The 19,859-nt window shown below is 34.5% G+C and overlaps 1 protein-coding gene across 2 annotated transcripts in view; it reads left to right on the top strand.

The window, feature by feature from the left end:
* The window catches only part of CNTN5 (contactin 5), an 834,919-nt gene that overhangs the window by 505,960 nt on the left and 309,100 nt on the right, over window positions 1-19,859 (top strand). For both annotated transcript variants that reach the window (XM_030918933.1, XM_010357543.1), the window contains 4 exons: window positions 2,848-3,029; window positions 12,465-12,601; window positions 13,752-13,881; window positions 16,148-16,298. In XM_030918933.1, coding sequence (XP_030774793.1) covers window positions 2,848-3,029; window positions 12,465-12,601; window positions 13,752-13,881; window positions 16,148-16,298 — 600 coding nt within the window. The remainder of the gene's footprint in view (window positions 1-2,847; window positions 3,030-12,464; window positions 12,602-13,751; window positions 13,882-16,147; window positions 16,299-19,859) is intronic.

A 19,859-nucleotide genomic window follows, 5' to 3' on the forward strand; every position in this document is an offset into this window, starting at 1 on the left:
TTATGATACTGCATCTGTCAAACCTATCTGTAAACAAACCATGAACTCACCAATGAATAAGCTCACAAACAACCTTGATAAGCTACAGACAATCTCACCTCTGAATATATGCAAAATTCTAGCATCTGTTAAAAGAATATCACACTGATGTAAAGGATGTTCCAAAATGCAGAATTCATCCTTTCTGGACATTGAATACATGCACCTATACCAGCAGGCAAAAATTGTCAACTCCTTAATCTAGCAACTTCAATTTTATGTTTTATTCCTAAGGAATAAAGCAGAAAGGTATTCAAATATACATAAGGGTGGTTATCATAATGTCATTTATAATGGAGAACATTGCTATCATTCCTTAGGCAAAAATAATAGGAAAATGTCTTACACTTAACAGTTATAATCTATGGTAGATTGTTACAAGGCAAATAAGTAAGATACACAAAGCGTTTTGTTATTTAAAAGAAAAAATTCTAGCTGGCTACACAAATTAGGACTTTGCTGAAGGGGAGGCATTTAGGACAGGTCCCAGAGGAGGAGTAGCATTTTAACAGATATGATTGGAAACACAGAGGGATATGTTTCTGGGTCAGGAGATCTGGAAAGAAGTAGTGAGAAATCAAACTGAAAAAGTCAACTGGGTCCAAAGCATGAAGTGTATTAAATATATATAGTACTAAATAAATCAGTGGAACAGAATTGAGAAGCCTGAAGCAGATTCAAGTACGTAGGAACAGATTATATGACAAAAGTAATATTTTAAATATTGTGGGAAAAGGAGTTGTACTTATTTAATGATGCTGAAATAATCAGTTACATTCCCTATCTCAAACCAATAAACAAATATAGTCCAGTTGGATGAAAGATCCAAACATTTTAAAGTAATAGAAAATGCTACCAAATACTTCAGAAAATACTGACAAACTTAGGTTTATAGATAATTTTCTAAACAGGAAAAAAAGAAATCAGAAGTCAGGAAGGAAACTATAGACATGTTTTCTTCTCCCCAAAAATGATTATAAAATTGTATTACAGGCACCATAATAAGCTAACAGTACACTGGGGAAGAATAGTTTGATGGTCCTAAAACACAAAGAACTCTAAGAAATTAACACAAATAAGCAAATAGAAAAGCAAGCACAATAAAATAAATCAACATAAGCAAACAATTCACAGAAATGCAGATGCAAATGGCCAATAAAATCATGAAAAGATGTTCAACCTCCTTAGGGTTCAGGAAAATATTAGGCAATAAAATATCATTTTTAACCTATAAATACTAACAAAACGTTAAGCAGATTGATCAAATGCAATGCTGGCAAAGATATAAGGAAACAGTATCACATATTAACAATAGGTAGGGAAAGTGCTCGTATATTATTGAAAAACAATTTGGCAGTACTTATTAAAATGGAAAATGTGCATTTCCTTTGATCCATCAGTCCCACTTTTGTGAAAGACTGCTAGAGAAAATAGAATAGTACGTGAAATATGTGCCAGGTTGTTTATAGCAACGTTGATTTTTAATGATAAGAAAAAGCAGGCCGGGCGTGGTGGCTCATGACTGTAATCCCAGCACTTTGGGAGGCTGAGGTGGCAGATCACTTGAAGCCAGGAGTTCGAAACCAGCCTTGCCAACATGGTGAAACACCATCTCTACTAAAAATACAAAAATTAGCAGGGCATGGTGGCAGTGCACCTGTAATCCCAGCTACTTGGGAAGCTGAGGCAGGAGAATCGCTTCTGAGAGGCAGAGGTTGCAGTAAACTGAGATCGTGCCACTGCACTCCAGCCTTGGTGACAGAAGAAGACTCTGTTTCAAAAAATATTAAAAAAAATAAGAAAAAAAAGAAAAAACTTGACTGGATTCAATGTTTACGTACAAGGGGGCAGTTGATTAAAGCTGGTACATCCACACAGTGAAATAATATGCAACTATTAAGCAGAATAAGTCAGGCTAATATGTATTGAATATGATCTTTAAATAATAAAACAGCAAATATACAAAATTTATATTTTAAAAATAAGAAAACAGAAATAACTCATTATATGTGTGAACATATGCTTCATGGAGATGAAGTGGGAGATTCTGTGTAAATTGTGTTTGCTATTTGGCCAGAAAAATAAGATTTGCAGGGTTGGAGGCAGGACAAGTTTGTAATTTACTTAATTCATAACCCTTTTGTTTGACTCATTGCAATAAGCACATATTGGTAATTTTGTCAAGTTACTCTTGTCATTTACGAAAACATAACAATTTTTTTTGTTTTTTATTTTTTATTTATTTATTTTTTTTGAGATGGAGTTTCACTTTTGTTGCCCAGGCTGGAGTGCAGTAGTGCAATCTCGCCAAACTGCAACCTCTGCTTTCTAGTTTCAAGCGATTCTCCTGCTTCAGCCCCCCGAGTAGCTGGGATTATAGGCACCCACCACCATGCCTGTCTAATTCTTGTATTTTTAGTAGAGATGGGGTTTCACTGTGTTGCCCAGGCTGGTCTCAAACTCCTGACTTACGGTGATCTGCCCACCTTGGCCTCCCAAAGTGCTGGGATTACAGGTGTGAGCCACCACACCTGGCTAACAGTGTGTTTAAAAATAAATCATAATTGGTTACAATTTGTATTGTCTTTGAATTGCTTTCCTGAAATATGAAAGAAAAAGAAACTCTTTTTATAATCTACTTACCAGACAACTCACATGGAAAGTGATATATATCAACCAGCACATGGTCCTTAATTGTGATTACATTTTATTGCACTCAGCCTATTAAGTGCTTAAATTACCAGATAACAGAATCTATGTTCCTAATAGTGGAAAGCGTATTAACAGTATTTTTGTTCCCTATCGTAGCCCCGTTCCAACAATCACATGGATGAAGGTTAATGGCTATATTCCTAGTAAGGCACGTCTGCGGAAATCTCAGGCAGTGCTGGAAATACCAAATGTACAGCTGGATGATGCAGGCATTTATGAGTGCAGAGCTGAAAACTCACGTGGAAAAAATTCCTTTCGTGGACAATTACAAGTATACAGTAAGTGTTTTCAGCAAAGCATGATTGCTGTAGTCCCAAAAGTCAAACTGAAAGTGGAAATTAACTTTAAGTAAATATTGTTTATTAGCTACATAAAAACCAAGTAATAATTTATAATCATACTTATTTTGTATGGTAAGGTATCACGTCAAATTATCCTGCACATAGAAATGATTTACATTATAAATGAATGGGGAATTATCGGTGTCTTTGTACAGCATACAGAACTTACGTCCTTAAAAATGAGCTATTTCCCTGGCACCAGCACTATTCTCTGATAAGTTAAAAATCTTACTAAACTTATTAACTTATTCTAGAACTTGGTCAGAATCAGAGGCTCCAATCTAGTGTCCGTCAACCAAATCCTGCCCAGGTGCCATTTTTTGTAAATGATGTTGGAACAAAGTCACACCCACTTGTTTACATATCACCTAGGTCAGTTTTTGCCTGGCAATGCAGAATTAAATAGAGACAGAGACCAACCGACTTGCAACGACTGAAATATTTGCTATCGAGCGTTTTTCAGAATAAGTTTGCTGACCTGTGGCCTAAATTAATACATTTGTATAATAAATAGCCCCTACAGCCTATAAATGTTTATACTGTCCAAAAATGCCAATCACCTAGGTTGTGTCTAAGAATTAGGAATATCTGGTTCAAAAGTTTTTACAATCTCATCTTTACTTCTAAAGTTCTAAGTTGTTTGCACTTTTCATATTTGATTTATAATATATACAACGGGTAAGTTAGGGTATTCTCATTTTCCAGACGAGGACACTAAAAAGAGAAGCAATAGGCTAGAGCATTGATATAAGCAAATACAGATGCTTTGAATATATAGTTATCCAAATTTCATGTTGGCTGCTTCCTCCAGGAAACCATGACTGTCCCTGTATCTCAAGATCAGTTCTAAAAGCTTAATGCCCTTTACAGGAACTCCTAAAGAATATTTTAAAATATTAATATCTGAATTCAACCAGTCTTTCTTCATCTTTAACAACTCCTTTAGGAATTTAGCACTCTAACCAAATTGATTATGCATTGAACATTTTATCCATTCGTTCATTGATACGGTTAATGTTTATTAAGTGCCTCTTGCTGCTCTACATGCTAGTGATAGAGCCTTGAAGTAACTCGTGATCCATTGGACTAGATGAAAAGCAAACCCCACATTAGAGTGGAGCATTCTATGTGCAGTGATAAAGGCGTGTGAAGAGGACTGTGGGAATGCAGAGTCTACTGCATTCTACTCAGAGGAGTCAGGGAAAGCTTTAGAGAGGATCAGTATCTTAAGGGTTAAACAGGGGAGAGCATCTGGAAGAAAAGGACATAGACCTTTAAATGTTTCTAAGATTGAAATATTAGCAGTGGTTTAATTGGTTTTAGGCCATGAATATTGTATTTGGATGAAATTCATAAAGTTTGTAACTGTTCATAATCCCTAAAACAAATCATTAAGACAACTCTCCCTAGCCATAGGAAAAAAAAAAAAAAAAAAGCTTTTTCTACCCCAGTGGAGCAAAGATGAACATTAAAATACCCGGCCATTTTATTCTGATGGCAACAGTTTGAAGTATTACCATCCCTCTGTACAGATAAAAATCTGATACTGAAAGACAGGTGTTCAACCAGAACTTTACTACTGAAAATCACAAATAATGTAAAGCATGCTGAAGGCCATCAGAGGAAAGTACCAATTCCCTGTGTTCTGAAGAATGGCCCACACCTAAATAGAATTAGATTGTATGTTCTAGGGACAGAGGCTCCTGCATAGCATGACTCTACTTACTCCTCCCTTAACCCCAGCTACTTAATTCATAAGTAATGATGACTGTTTCCAGAAATTAAAAAAAAAATTGCTTTCACTCCATATTACTGGTGTACGTTCTAGTGAGAAAGTGGTACTTAAACAATCCGGTGTGTCCTTGTCATGCGCTGTAGGCCAGCTGGGTAAAGACAAACCTACCCAAAGCATGCATCACTTTGAATAGAAAAAAAAAAAATCTAGATTGTTCCTTAGAAAGAGAAACTGGGCCAGCTAGCTACTTGGCATATATCTGTGACAGATAGGAAATATATCTTGAAAGTATGTGAACTCTTTCCTTAGCCCACATTTAGGGTGGCTTTCTACCAGGCTCCATCAGGAGGCCATACACCTTGCTTTGCCCTAGAAAATTCCACTTTACATCTGTTACCCTAGGACAATTATGAAGAGTGTCCTATTTCACTTCTAAAAGTATCTTGGTAACTAGGTGCAGTGGCTATGACCTGAAATTGTAGCACTTTGGGAGGTCGTGGCAGCTGAACCTGTCTCTAAAACAAAAAATACAAAAAAATTATCTGAGCATGGTGGTACACTCCTGTGGTCCCAAATGCTCAGGAGCTGAAGTGGGAGAATCACCTGAACCCAGAAAGTCAACGCTGCAGTGAGCCATTATGGTGCCTCTGTATTCCGGCCTGGGTTAGACCCTGTCTCAAAAAATATTACAAATAAAAAATAAAAGTATCTCGGTTGTCATGTATTCATTCAACTTTTGTACTTTTAAAACTGTCATGTTTGACATGAGGGCTTTCCTCCCCATCAAACTCTGTAAAATGTAGATAGGATCTTGGCCATCACTTCCACCTGACTGGCAGTAGATATGGAGAGCATGATGAATGGATGTTTCACTGTCTCCTTGGTTTATATTTAGAATATTCTCTCAATAGAATGAATTACTGTAGGAAACTCTGTAATTGGGGCTCTATCTGTTAGAAGTACAGGCTACCCTTTTTATCCAAATGGTCAATATTCATGGAGTACTGAAAACATATGGTCTTTCCTGTAGCACAATGTTTTTGAAAGTACAATTGCAGGAATACTTATGCTTAGCTATTAGTTTCAAAAAATGAACCAGGGATCTAAGGCAGCATTTCTAGTCCCTTTTCTTGGTCAGAGCATTATGAAAGTACTATATAGATGGTACACATAAATTTAAGCCACATATTTTACTGTTTTTAATTCAGTATCTACATTGTAAACATAAAACAACAAATGACAAAGTGAAGAAGTCCATGGCAGTTAAATAAATTAAAATTAAGGTACACTTACATGCTAATATAACAAAAATAGATCTTAAAAATAATACTCATAAAAAAGAAATAAAACTTGGTGAAATTAAAATACTAAATTTTGGAAATAATTTGAACCTTAGCATAAACTGCATAAATATTCGACTTGGTATGCCTTTGTTGATAATAGGATTTTCATGGGTTAAGCCATTTCTTTGGTTATTTCTGTCCTCTCTAGTTTCTGACGATTGATCAAAAAGATGTGGTTTTAACTTATCATAGAAAATTTTGTTTTTATAGTTCTAACACAAATTGAACTCTTACTTGGTAAAGCTCTCAATTAAAAAGAAAAGAAAAATGACAAAATGACAAAAGAAATGAACAAAGTAAGGAGGGAAGGGGTAACTGAAGGGGAAAACATGGAGGCAGGAAGGACACACATCATTTAAGCAGTTTTATAAGGAGTTCTCAAAATGGGAAATACTTTATGTAAACAGAAATCTCATTATATAAAGATGTGTGATCTGTGAGTTTAAATGTATATCATGTGCTTCACCAACTAGTAATTTGTCACTCTATAAAGACAGTCACTATGATCTCTACACAGTTTATATATACTATTTAAACTGGAATTGTATCAGTATTAAAATATTCCTTTAACCAGAATGCTTAAAAGAAAAGTAAGTTGTACTGTACTAGATATCGGGTAAAGGAATACAGTTTCATGTTCAGTGTAGAGTGGCATTATAGATTTCCTTATCTTCATAAAATCTCTGAACAGTATCCTCACAAATGTTAATGGCTTCTATCATCTGCAATTTAATTGTAAGCTCTTCCAAAACAATCTCTTTTTTTTTTTTTCATCTAGCCCTATGAATTCTGTTCAGCACACAGTGGATAATTTTTATTATGATTCTATACTGTTATAAAGATTAGTGCTTTAGGTATGCACATCATTTTACAGTGTCCACTATGAAAAATAGATGGGAGTCAGCAAAGACTAAGGAAGTAATGAAGGGAACTAAAGATTACCAAGAGCTTACCTTCTAGACACTGCTACGAGGTGCTTTACATACCGTACCTCACAATAACCCTTAGGTATTAGGATTCCCATTTGACAGGTGAGAAACTAGGCCTCAAAATATTAAGGATTTATTACCCCGGATCCATTAATAACAAATAGTAGAACCAAAATCCAACTGAAACTGGCAGTGACACGAGAATTCAGCTCCTGCCTCTACCCTCAAGGATAGCTTGCTACTTCTCAGTGAGACATTGAGAACCTGAACTAAGGCATGAGATGAGAATGGCATCGAGAGCAGATAATTTCTACTTACTATATACTTACTTAACATGTTATTACTGTTAGAGAAAACTGTATGTTATATTAAAATCCTTGCCATTCGTTTTTATTCTTTTTTCTTTTCTTCAAAATACTGTTTATGTATATTAGTTCTGATCTTTAAAGATGTTTTAGCTATTAAAATATATCAAATATTTGCTCTAGGAAATGATATAAAATTGTAGATTCCTGGTTAATAATTTCATACGTAAAGACAGTTTTCAATCCTGTTGTAAGGAGAAAAAAATTCTTGCCTTGAATTCTGCTGTTATTATGAAAGTGATGCCATATGTATATTCACAGTTGCTAGAAAATGAAGTTGATCATTACACATGGGCAATGGACTGGGGGGAAAGTAACCAATATATATTATCTTCTGTCATCAAAGTAGCTCATTTAAATAGGAATTACTATCTACAGATTACAACTGAGACTCATTACAGTTAAATAACTCATTCTCAGCCACATAATAGAGCAAGGGCATGGTAGCACTAGAATTTGAACCCATATTCAACCCCAACTGTATAATCTCTCCGATATAACACATTACGTCTCATTGGCCCACAGCTGAGAGTCATAATATTGAAAGTGATCTATGCAGATAAAATATGTTGACTCCTCAATACATAACAGTACAGAAGCAACAAAGGAGGCCAATAACAGTTAGCATTCATCAGTAGAGAGTTACAGAATTTCTAATGACAAGAAATAATAAGCAAGAGTTTTCTTTATGCACATCTGCTTAGCGTTTTATAAAATGTAACCTGAGACTGATCTGAAGCTCAAATGTATTACGTAAGTATGGTGCATCTGGTGAGACTTTAACAGCTCCTGGGTTTAAAGTGCCATATGCCTCGTCAGTTTTCCACATCCTAAAATAGGCGGCTTGACAAAAGCTAGATTTTAAAAAGTTATTAGGTATGTTTTAAATGTGACCCAACCTGTGATTTTTCTTTCCCAGATAGATGAAAGACTCTCCATAATGCAGACCACGTCTTGGTGTCTGCTCACCCCATGTTATTATTCAGAAGCCAAAGCCAGTGCCCTTTAGTAACTTTCAATCTCAACCAAAAAAAAAAAAAAAAAAAAAAAAGTTTAAATGTAACCTTTGATATTTCTGATTTTATGTTACCAGTAATTTTGTTGTTTTTGTAAGAATCTTGCAAGTACTGTACTGTCTTTTTCAGATTACAGCCTAAGACAAATTATTTCAGGCCTTAATCCAGTCTTTAATGCTTTATTTTTAAAATTTTACCACTGCCCTTTCACATAATGTTTTTGCCTTGGTCCATATAGTATAGACCTAGTGGTTTATAAAATACCTTACAATGTAAAAAAGAAATCTATTGTAGAAGTCAAGCTGATCTAGTATTGAACATAACCTACATTTTCCAGGTATTTTATGGAGGATAGCAATTCATAAATTCCCATAGCCTTCATGTTAATTAATGTTTATTCAATGATGAGTTAAATTTATTTTTCTAATATAGATCTTAACTTCACTGTAACATAATCTACAACCCAAATTCCGCTTGTATGTGTGTCTGTGTACATGTTTGTGTGTGTATGTTTATGTGTTTGTGTGCTTGTGTGTGTATTTGTTTGGAGTTGCTTGAAAGCTTTTATATCAAGTCAATTAACAAGCAGACTATATATACTAACTGCATGTGGCATCTTAAGCAGCCAGGTGACATCACCAAGTTATACCATTTCAGGAATTTTTTTTTTTTTTTTTTTGCTATTATGCATCATAGATAGAGATAAAGTTACAGAGGTATAGATCTCATACATAACAACATAGCTTGGTACAAAAGATTCACACACGAAGTACAGTGTTCAAAGCAATAAAATATGAAACGACATCTCTTATCTGCCAATAATTGACATACTGATAGCATTTTTTCAGTTCTGAGGGCAGTGTAACAGGCCACTTTTACTTGTAGAATTCTTGGTAGAACTAATTTGAATAACATTTTAATGGCTTTTCACTCACTAGAATTTGAGCTGATAGCAAACAGATATGATGGCACATTTATGTTCATATCTTCAGAGTAATCATTTTACCTACAATGGTATCCAAAACAAAATCTAAAGAAAAGAAAGAAAAAATTAATTCATATTTATATTAATGTCATTAATCATATGTTTGACTCCTATGAAAAAATTGTTTTGGAATCAGACTCTAAATTAGGCCACTTTTCAGAGTATTCCAAAATATGTTTGAAGAAACATTTTTTCTTCCAATTTATAATGGATTGTTTTCTCAGATGTCAAATCTGTTTTTATTTGAATATTTTAACAGTTCTTTCTTTCCTAGCTCTTCATTTCTATAACTTTTAAAAGTCTTTTTTGAATTTATTTTAAAGGCTCACAGTCATGGCACATTTAGAGATAGATCAGTAAGTCAAACAAGTACAATCAGTTATTATATGCAGGACACTGTTTTGTCTAAAACTATGTTTAGAATCATCTCTGCTCTTAATGATCTCACTCTCTAGCTGAGTGTCAAACTCTAACCAACCAAAATATTTAAAAATAATTTAAGTCAGCAACAGAAGAGAGGTAACAAGCTACTACAGGAATATTTTCCAAACGAATAAGAACTACAGGTGTCCAGAGGAGGTGCACATGACTCTTCTTTGAGGCTGTGACTAATACATCTTACTTAATTTAGAATAAATACTGAATCATGAGTAGAATTAAAAGAGACAGAGAATAGAAGTATAACATTCTATGTAGAGTGGACAGTTTAAATAAAATACAATGTGTGCTTGGGAGATAACACACCAATTTATTTGGCTTACACGAGTCATGCATAGTATAAAGTATTCTGACAGATCAGCAAAGTTTACAGAAAACCCAGACGTAAAAGTAGAGTTTAATATTGCTTGTGTATCTCACCACTCCTGTCAGCATTTTAGCATATATGACACGTAACTACAAAGAGATGATTTCAGAAGACAGCTACAAAAATCATGATCAATATCTGAAACTCACGATGGTAAGATTTTTGAATGATAGCTTGCAAGCTTAGAAGCTGAATCACGGAATGCATTCCAAGGTCTACAAATCCTGACTATGCTATGCCAAAGTAGGGCTTCTAAAGTCCAGACTATATTGGCTAGAAGACCAATAAGCTAATAAAAGCAAAATTCCCACTTAGAAACAAGTAACTAACTTTGTGACCTTGGGTAAATTTCTTTAATCTCTTTGAGTCAAAAGTTATCTGATTCATAAAATAGGACATGTTTGTTTTAAGGATGAATGTTACGGAGATTGAGAATTTAGCTCAGTGTCTAGGACATGGTAATGGCTAGGACTAGCATTTAATAAATGTGAGTTCTTTCTTGCTCTTTCTCCTCCCTTCTAAACTGGCTTTGGTTTGGGACATCTGCTACTCCTTTATACCCACTATTCTGACTTGCATGTGTAGTTTTCTTTATTTTTTATTTTTCTTTTTTGAGACAGGTTCTCACTCTGTCACCCAAACTGGAATGCAGTAGCATGATCATGGCTCAGTGCAGCTTCAACCTCCCATGATCAAACAGTCCTCCTGCCTCAACCTTCCAAGGAGCTGGACCCATAGGCGTGCACCACCACACCTGGATAATGTTTTGTATTGTTAGTAGAGACAAGGTCTCCCCATGTTGCCTAGGCTGGTCTGGAATTCCCAGGCTAAAGTAATCCCTCTGCCTTGGCCTCTCAAATTCCTGATATTACAGACATGAGCCACTGTCCTGGGTCCAATGTGCAGTTGTTTAACACATCTTTTTTCATATGCTCTCCTTTTCCTTGGCAATGACATTAGACCACCTCTACCACAGCGAAAACTCTTTAAGTGTAGAACCTCTCTGTTTCTATATTCTTAATAGCCTCTAAGATTGAACAAGGACTATGTAGCATATCTGAATGAACGTATAAATGAATGAATGATGAAAGCCCTCAGTAGCACATATAAATATTTTATAGTTTTTGCCAAAAATTTTGTTAGAAATAATAAATTCAGTGCAGTATTTTTATATGTATTTCTTTGTTTTAAACAGAATATTTGTAGAGAGTCAGCTTTATTCAGCAATTTTCCTTAAAAGTTGGCCAATAGTGGAAACGAACTTTAACTTGTATTTTAAGATTTCATATAATTACAACAGTATCTCATTCTTTTCTTTTTTTTTTTTTTTTTTTTTTTTTCTTTTTTGAGACAGAGTCTCGCTCTGCCGCCCAGGCTGGAGTGCAGTGGCCGGATCTCAGCTCACTGCAAGCTCCGCCTCCCGGGTTTACGCCATTCTCCTGCCTCAACCTCCCGAGTAGCTGGGACTACAGGCGCCCGCCACGTCGCCCGGCTAGTTTTTTGTATTTTTTAGTAGAGACAGGGTTTCACCGTGTTAGCCAGGATGGTCTCGATCTCCTGACCTCGTGATCTGCCCGTCTCGGCCTCCCAAAGTGCTGGGATTACAGGCTTGAGCCACCGCGCCCGGCCCCAGTATCTCATTCTTAATAAAATAAAGTTTCCTCTAACATTTTTGCAAACATAAAAAAATTATATTGCAAGAATGTAAATTAAGAAAAATTTTACACTAAAATCTGGATTCACAAATCGTTTTTCCAAAGTCATTCAGGTGTTATATATAGAGAGAGAGAGACAGAAACAAGTTGAGTAGTTACACTGTATATTTCTACCTGTGCTAATGCTGTAGAAAGAGCAATGACTCTAGTACCTGACTTCCTATTAAACTGGTTCGGGTGCCTTGGGGATAACAAAACCACTTGAAGTCCAAAAAAAAAAAAAAAAAAAAAAAAAAAACAGAAGAAGACTTTGCGTAGTTACAATAGCATTTTATTTTATCAAAATATCTTCACTGCTATTTTTTGGGGATACAGGAAATAGAATTTTGTGTGTAGCACAATGCCATTCTTCTTCAAAATACCTATGGTTGAATGATTCGCTTTTAAAAAAATACATTGAATTTTTCCATGTAAATTTTTAATATGGTAAGGTGTTTGAGAAATGAAATCATCCTTGTTTACTGCTTACATACTTACAGCCTACCCACACTGGGTAGAAAAACTGAATGATACTCAGTTAGACAGTGGGAGCCCTCTCCGATGGGAATGTAAGGCTACTGGAAAACCCAGACCCACGTATCGTTGGATGAAGAATGGAGTACCCCTCTCATCTCAGGTACTGTTGGGAGTTTTCAACCTGTTCTATTGTAATTTTAGCAGGATTTCACATAGGACAAACTAGGCTTCTTTAGTCTTATTGAAAGCCTTTTCCTATTTCTGATTCATAATATAGGACGTGTTTGTGTTAAGGATGAATGTTATCGGGATTAACTGAGAGTTTAGCTCAATGTCTGGGATATAGCAGTCATCTATTTTAATATATTTTGAGTGAGAAACATAACAAATATATAAGCATTTTTTTATTTTAATTTCCTCATTACATTTTTTGGTAATACAGTGTTTCTTTAAAATGTTTTCAATCCTATAATTTTTTATGAAACTATCAATGATTATCATAGACTTATTTCCATTTGTAGCTGACCTTTAGATATCACCTAAAATGACTTGGCATCTTTGTTGATAGACAAAGCACTGCCAACTAAGATTTTTTTTTAATGATTTTCTTGGCATTAAGTAGACAAGACGTCTGGTTGTTTAACATTTTAAAGTTAAAATTTGTTTTTGAAATATGCTCTTGACTTAAGGTTACCTTAATTTGCACATGCTCAATTTTTTGTCTTTTATACTAACTTTCTTCTGATACTGAAGTATATTGTCTGACCCATAATTTTATCTAGAATCTAGTCACAAGGCAGTTTTCAATTTGTGTTAGTTTCTTGGGAAGTGAGTGAAAATGACAAACTTCTCATTGGATCAATATAGTAAAGGGATTGTTCTTATGACCTGGGCTATTTTTAACCTTGATCTCATGTGTCTACAACCTCAATCCTTTCTACTATATAAATCCTTCTTTCCCTTTGTAAACGGAATGCAAATAAAAGCATCACCTGCTGATTATATTTCACAAGTTCAACTAGTATACCAAAAAAAGGCACCTCACTTTAAAAACAAAACTGAAGGTAAAACTTGCCAGAATAACTCCAGAAAAATATCATTATAATTTCTTTTCAACCAATAAATAACCATGATTTACAAGATGCATGTTATAATAAAATAGTGAACAGTACATTTACATTGCTGCATGGCCAAATAATGTTTAACTGCATTAATTGCAAACTTGTGTTTTTTTAGTCTAGCAGAGAATACCCATAAAATCCATGTTGTTTGTTTACTTTCTAGATCTAATTTTTTAAATTCCATTACAGAGTAGAGTTGAGATGGTTAATGGAGTATTGATGATCCACAATGTGAATCAATCAGATGCTGGAATGTATCAGTGTTTGGCTGAAAATAAGTATGGAGCCATTTACGCTAGTGCTGAGCTGAAGATTCTAGGTAAGCAATTTCAAAGTAAATAAATAGAAAAAAATAAACCTTGGTTCTTTTCATGCTCTAATTTTTACTATACTGAAGTTTTATGATGTGGTTGTAAAAATCTATTTTATGGCTTGAAAAGAAATACTATGTCTTGCTGATTTTCTTTTTTAACTTTAGTAGACAGGTTTATGTTGTGTATAGTTTGTCACATAACTTTTTGTTCGTATAGTTTTTTTAACTTTAGTTTTAATCTTAAAAGGTTTACACAATACACCTTTGCTATGGCACTTAAAAAAATCACATGAAGAAATATGTGTTAACTTCCAAGGAAGAATGCCTTGAGGATAGGAGATCAGAATGTAGAATTCCAGCAGCCTGTCCATACTCCCATAGCAATGCTTAATAATTTCCCAGGCAGTTCCGATCAGTAGCTGTGTGGCTCCTGCAAGACAAGACCACAGGCTAAATCACTCTCCCCTCATGGGGCATCAACTCATGCCATCCTTACGTAACAGGGAAAGGCTTCCTGATGCCAGGCACTACAATCTCATAGGGTTAACCCAGGCACTCCATTTCTTCACTATTTATATACTACAGGAAATAATCAATCCAGGGAAATAGACTACCCAGAATAAATATATATGAGCCATTGGAATGAATTTTACTTTTCCCACTTTGATTGTTTCCTAAACTGGTTCTGGGATGTTTGTAATGTTAAGAAAGATACTAACTCATTGTGTTTCCAAAGCGGACAGAAGCCCAACTGTGCTTTCTATTCCCCATTTAAATTATCAAAGCATAACTTAAGAGAAACACCAAAGATCTCAGGAATCTTGGAGCCTTCCATTTTTATATCAGCTAAATATAATACATCCTAAAGCAATTTGTTGAATTATGAATGTTTGCCATTGACATTTCTCCACATTACAACAAATCCATCCAAAATAGATAGAGGATTCTTCCTTTCAATCTCCTTCATTCTAACCAATTAAATGTTAATGTACTTTCTTGTCAACTGGCACTATAATAGCACTGAATTAAAAGGCTGATTCACCCTTCACCTAGTTAGTAGGTCTGAAACATTTATCCAACCCTTATCATTCACAAGAAATATTTTCAAAATTACTTTCTGTGAATTCTATTCCCAGTAGGCAAAAAAAAAAAAAAAAAAAAAAAAAAAAAGGTAAATGCAACTATCTCCCTATAAATTTCTTTAGCTTTTCAGTAATTTTTCTTTGAGACAAAGTCTCACTGTCTCTCAGGCTGGAGTGCAGTGATGCCATCTCAGCTCACTGCAACCTCTGCCTCCAGGGTTTAAGTGATTCTCTTGCCTCAGCGTCCCAAGTTGCTGGGACTACAGGCGCCCACAGCCACACCTGGCTGATTTTTGTATTTTTAGTACAGATGGGATTTCACCGTGTTGGCCAGGCTGGTCTCGAACTCCTAACCTCAAGGGATCTACCCACCTCGACCTCCCGAAGTGCTAGGATTATAGACGTGAGCCACCATGCCAGGCCAAATTTTTTAGTTTTAAAACATCTCTTAACCTATCTCAATTGTATACATATCTTTTTAAATGTTGTGACATGCATTATGTTTCTATGTATTTTATATATATAATATGAAATACATATAATATCAGATTGGTAAAAATAAATGTCACAGATACTCTAGACTTGTAGACATCTTTCAGGTTCTCTTTTAGATTCAAAAGTGTTTTAATAAAAATTATAGTATACACAATATTATTATTAATAAATGATCAGACCTAAGTGAAAAATTATAAGTCAGATTGCTAATTGAAATTCAAATAGTTCAGTTTTAAAAAATTAATTTAATGTTTTATAATGTTAAAGTAAGATACAGAATAAATTAAGATTCGTAGATGGAAAATGGAAGACAGAGGATTGTATTTTTCACAGGTAACCTCCATCTTACCAAAGGAAGCCTAAATAGATTCTCTTGGTTAGCTTATTGCTCTTTTGACAAAGTCATTCATTAGTCTTTCATAATTGAATTTGGTAATCATAATTAAAGCATGTCATTTTTTGAAATAGCCTTTATCTGTAGATCCTACGTTGTGTGACATCATCACCTGCTAATGTAGTAAGATACATATTAACTAATAATAAGTAAAATTTTGAGCTAGTGCCTTTTTCATGTGTAGATATACTATGATTTTATGGGAAATGCCTCCCAGAAGAAGTTACAAAATCTTCATAAATCATCCATTAGAGATTATTGTCGTTGCTTCTGGTAGGACTAACATTTGCTTTTTTAACAGCTTCAGCTCCCACTTTTGCACTGAATAAACTGAAGGAAACAATAATTGTTACCAAAGACCGAGAAGTTGTCATAGAGTGCAAACCCCAAGGCTCTCCAAAACCAACCATCTCTTGGAAGAAAGGAGACAGAGCAGTTAGAGAAAACAAAAGGTTAGAATCTATTTTATAATTCAAGTTCAACATTAGACTTTTTTGAGGTTACAGGTGATACACACGAACTATGCAAGAAAGAGTCTTGCAGTACCATGAGATGTATTTTATGAGCTAATTAAAACATGGCTTTGCCTATATAGCGATTTTACAAGAACCCAAAGTTTGACTTCAAAACGGTCAGTCGTCTTTGCCTCCATGAGGTTTTAGCACAAGTTGGAAATTTCACTAGGTTTTGAAGAAAGTGTACTTTGATTAAACTAATTATTTTTGTTTGTTTGTTTTTCATCTTCTGCATTTAGGAGGTCTACAAATAATCTGTGATGAGTTTTAAGTGTTGTGTTTTAATTTGATTTTAATAATACAAATGATAAAAACATATGTGAACCTTCTGGATAATCATGACAGATTACTTTCATGTGATATTTATGCCAATGCTTGTCTTTTTATCCAGGTCATATTTAGGCAAAATAGTATAGGATTATTTTTAGTGCCATAGGCAAATGAGAAATGAGCAGAGGAATATTTAATATGTAAACATTTGTCTGTGGCAACTAAAGCCAAAGGATATCACAGGACTACAAATGGAGAAAAATTCATGAGGGAATTACATCGTCACATGGCAATCTATTTGCGCCGAATTCAAATGTTTCATGTCCTACCATTATTGACATATTGGTATGACGAATGGTGATTCAACTTTGACAAAATATTATCCTTTATTATGTCAAAATAATATTTTACCCTATTAGATTTTAATTGATCTAGAAGTATAAGGAGTTTATTACTTGTTTTATGTTTGTCTCAATCTACATAAAATGTAATTAAAATAATTTAAGTCTGCATTAGCGGTTCACTTGAATAATTTCCTAAGTAACATTGAAAGATTTTGAAAAATTAAAAATAAAGTATTTTTGTTTTCCATCAAATCTGAGAAACATTGATTTAAACAGTCTATTGCAGATGAAATAATTTTTGGAATACTGGCTTCAATTTATACCGAGAGATCTATGCTTCTTGGAAAGGGTGATCATCTGGGATTGGGATGGGTCATTGTTGGCACTCTTATACACCAAAGACCTGTCATAAGGGTCAAGGCTGACACTCGTAACAAAAGACAGGCTAACAAGAGAAAAACATAACACATTTATTTACCCAAAGTTTTGTGTGACACAGGGGCCTTCAGAAATGACCCAAAGACTTAGAGAGAACTCCTTTTATGCTTAGGTTCAATGAAGAATAGAGAGCCATGTAGAAATATGATTGGACAAAAAAGGATGTGATCTAATGGTTATAGACTGAGTGGGGAAACCCAGCAAGTCCTATCTGTTCAGATTCTTCTTGGACTTTTTGTGTGGTATTCCTTTCCTCCAGGTGTAGGACAAGTCACCTGTCATATGAGATAATTCAAGGGAGAAGGGAGAAAGTTAACCTTTCTAGGTTTTATAGCTTGCTTTGGGGAAGGGAAGTTATAGTTTCTATGATCTGCCTTGGGGGAGAGAATTCTGGTTTCTATCATTCTCCACAGGAGAGGAAGATGAGTGGGAAACAGATAGATGGGAGAAATTCAAAAAGATCCTGCTTCCCAGGTCCTTTCAGTCTTCTTCAGGTCAAAGTACTCTGTGCCATATTCTGGGGTATCATGTTCTGAGCCCCAACATCGTACAACTTGTTTTAAAAGGAATTTCTCATTCTCAGGTTGGGGATGGGTAGCAAATGACAAATTGTGAGATCGTTGTTGCCTATGATTGAACTGATCAGAAAATGATTGAGTATTAGTAGATTGCCGCTCACAATAATGTGATTTTTTAAAAATTGCACAAACCTGATTAAAGTAGAAGAAAATTGTTGCATAGTAGGAACAAATAATGTACACTGCTAGATTATTTTTTCTGAATGTATTAAAAAGTTTACAACGTCATGAAAATATATATGCCTTCTCTGTGCAAAACATTCTATCTGAAATGCATGACTTTGTTTTATGTTTCTGGGTGGCATGTGAGGTTTGTCCTATTTATTTCAGTTCACAATAAGAATGTTCTTCATCAACTGTTCACAAATGTCACATGGTGAGTTTAAAAAATTAGGGTGGAACCTCTTTTACCAAAGCAAAAGTATTGAGAGAAGTAACAGTATTATGAGTATTCTATTACAACAACATAAGCATATTAAATGTTTTATTTTTCAGATGTTGAAAAATACAGTTCATGAATTTTTCAGCTTTCTTGTTTCTCTTTCTTTCTTTACTGCTAACCCTTGGGGTTAGTGAGAAACATACATTGACCTGAAACTCAGATCACTAAATTTTTTCTGTATGTCACTACTTCTGGTCAAAGTGTTGTTTAGGAAGAAGGCTGAAATGTAAAAAAATTTTTATTTATTCAAGTAAAAGCAAGACTGGGCTACATTTCCTTAGCATTCTGCCTACCTTGATCTATATGTTTTAGGTCAATAAATCAGCTTTATTTAATGACAAATCCCAGATATATACTGCATTTTTATTCTTAAAATTGGCAGGCACACTTAACACCATTTTTATTATTGAATGACTTGTTACCATATATGGCAGTCCTAGGTTTTAAAAAGAAAAATCTGGTTCGCTGCAAAAAATAATAATACTTAATATTAATTAAGAGGCTAAGATTCCAACAGAAATAAAAAGAATTCCATAATACAAGAAGACAGTTGAAAAATCATACATTCTAAAATTATGAATGGAAACTTAACAATTTCAAATGTCTATATCTGACATTCTTTAAAAGAAGTATCAGTTACAATGACAACTTATTTTATTCTGGAAATTTTAGATTGCTTCTCTGTTATAATGCACACCAACCATTTGATTACAGCCCTAAATGTAAATTTAAATGGAAACAGAGGTGTTAGAAAACTGTTAAGACCTCAAAAAGTCTGTGTCATTTTTTAATTTATAATTTACATTGGGTTTGCAGATTCAAATCATGGTTTATTTTGGAATATAAATATAAGTATAATTCATATGATCTACATCAAATGTGTGCCCCACTCATCCAACCTACAACAATTGAGACAAAAATGTTGATTGAATTAGCATTGTCCTTCATTACAAATTTTGTTATTTTGGGTTCATTCCAAAGAACTATTGAAACAGCAAATGGCAGTTTCTATATAAGAAATAAAAAATAATATTATATTGGGGAAAAGGAATTAACATAATAGTATATTATAAAGGAGACGTACAGGCCAGGTACACTCTCATGCCTGTAATCCCAGCACTTTGGGAGGCCAAGATGGGAGGATCACTTGGGCCCAGGAGTTTCAGACCAAACCTGTGCAACACAGCAAGACTCCTGTCTCTGCAGAAAACAAAGTAAATTAATAGGCATGGTGGTGAATGCCTGTAGTTCCAGCTACTCAAGAGGCTGAGGTGGGAGGATGGGTTGAGCCTGGGTGGTTTAGCTGAGCCATGATCATGCCACTGAGTTCCAGCCTGGATGACAGAGAAAAACCCTGTCTCAAAAATAATAGTAAAATAAGATCAAAAAGAAATAGTTTTTTTAAAAAAACAAGATATATCAATTG

This window comes from Rhinopithecus roxellana, chromosome 15 (assembly GCF_007565055.1).
Source record: "Rhinopithecus roxellana isolate Shanxi Qingling chromosome 15, ASM756505v1, whole genome shotgun sequence".
Taxonomy (NCBI): domain Eukaryota; kingdom Metazoa; phylum Chordata; class Mammalia; order Primates; family Cercopithecidae; genus Rhinopithecus; species Rhinopithecus roxellana.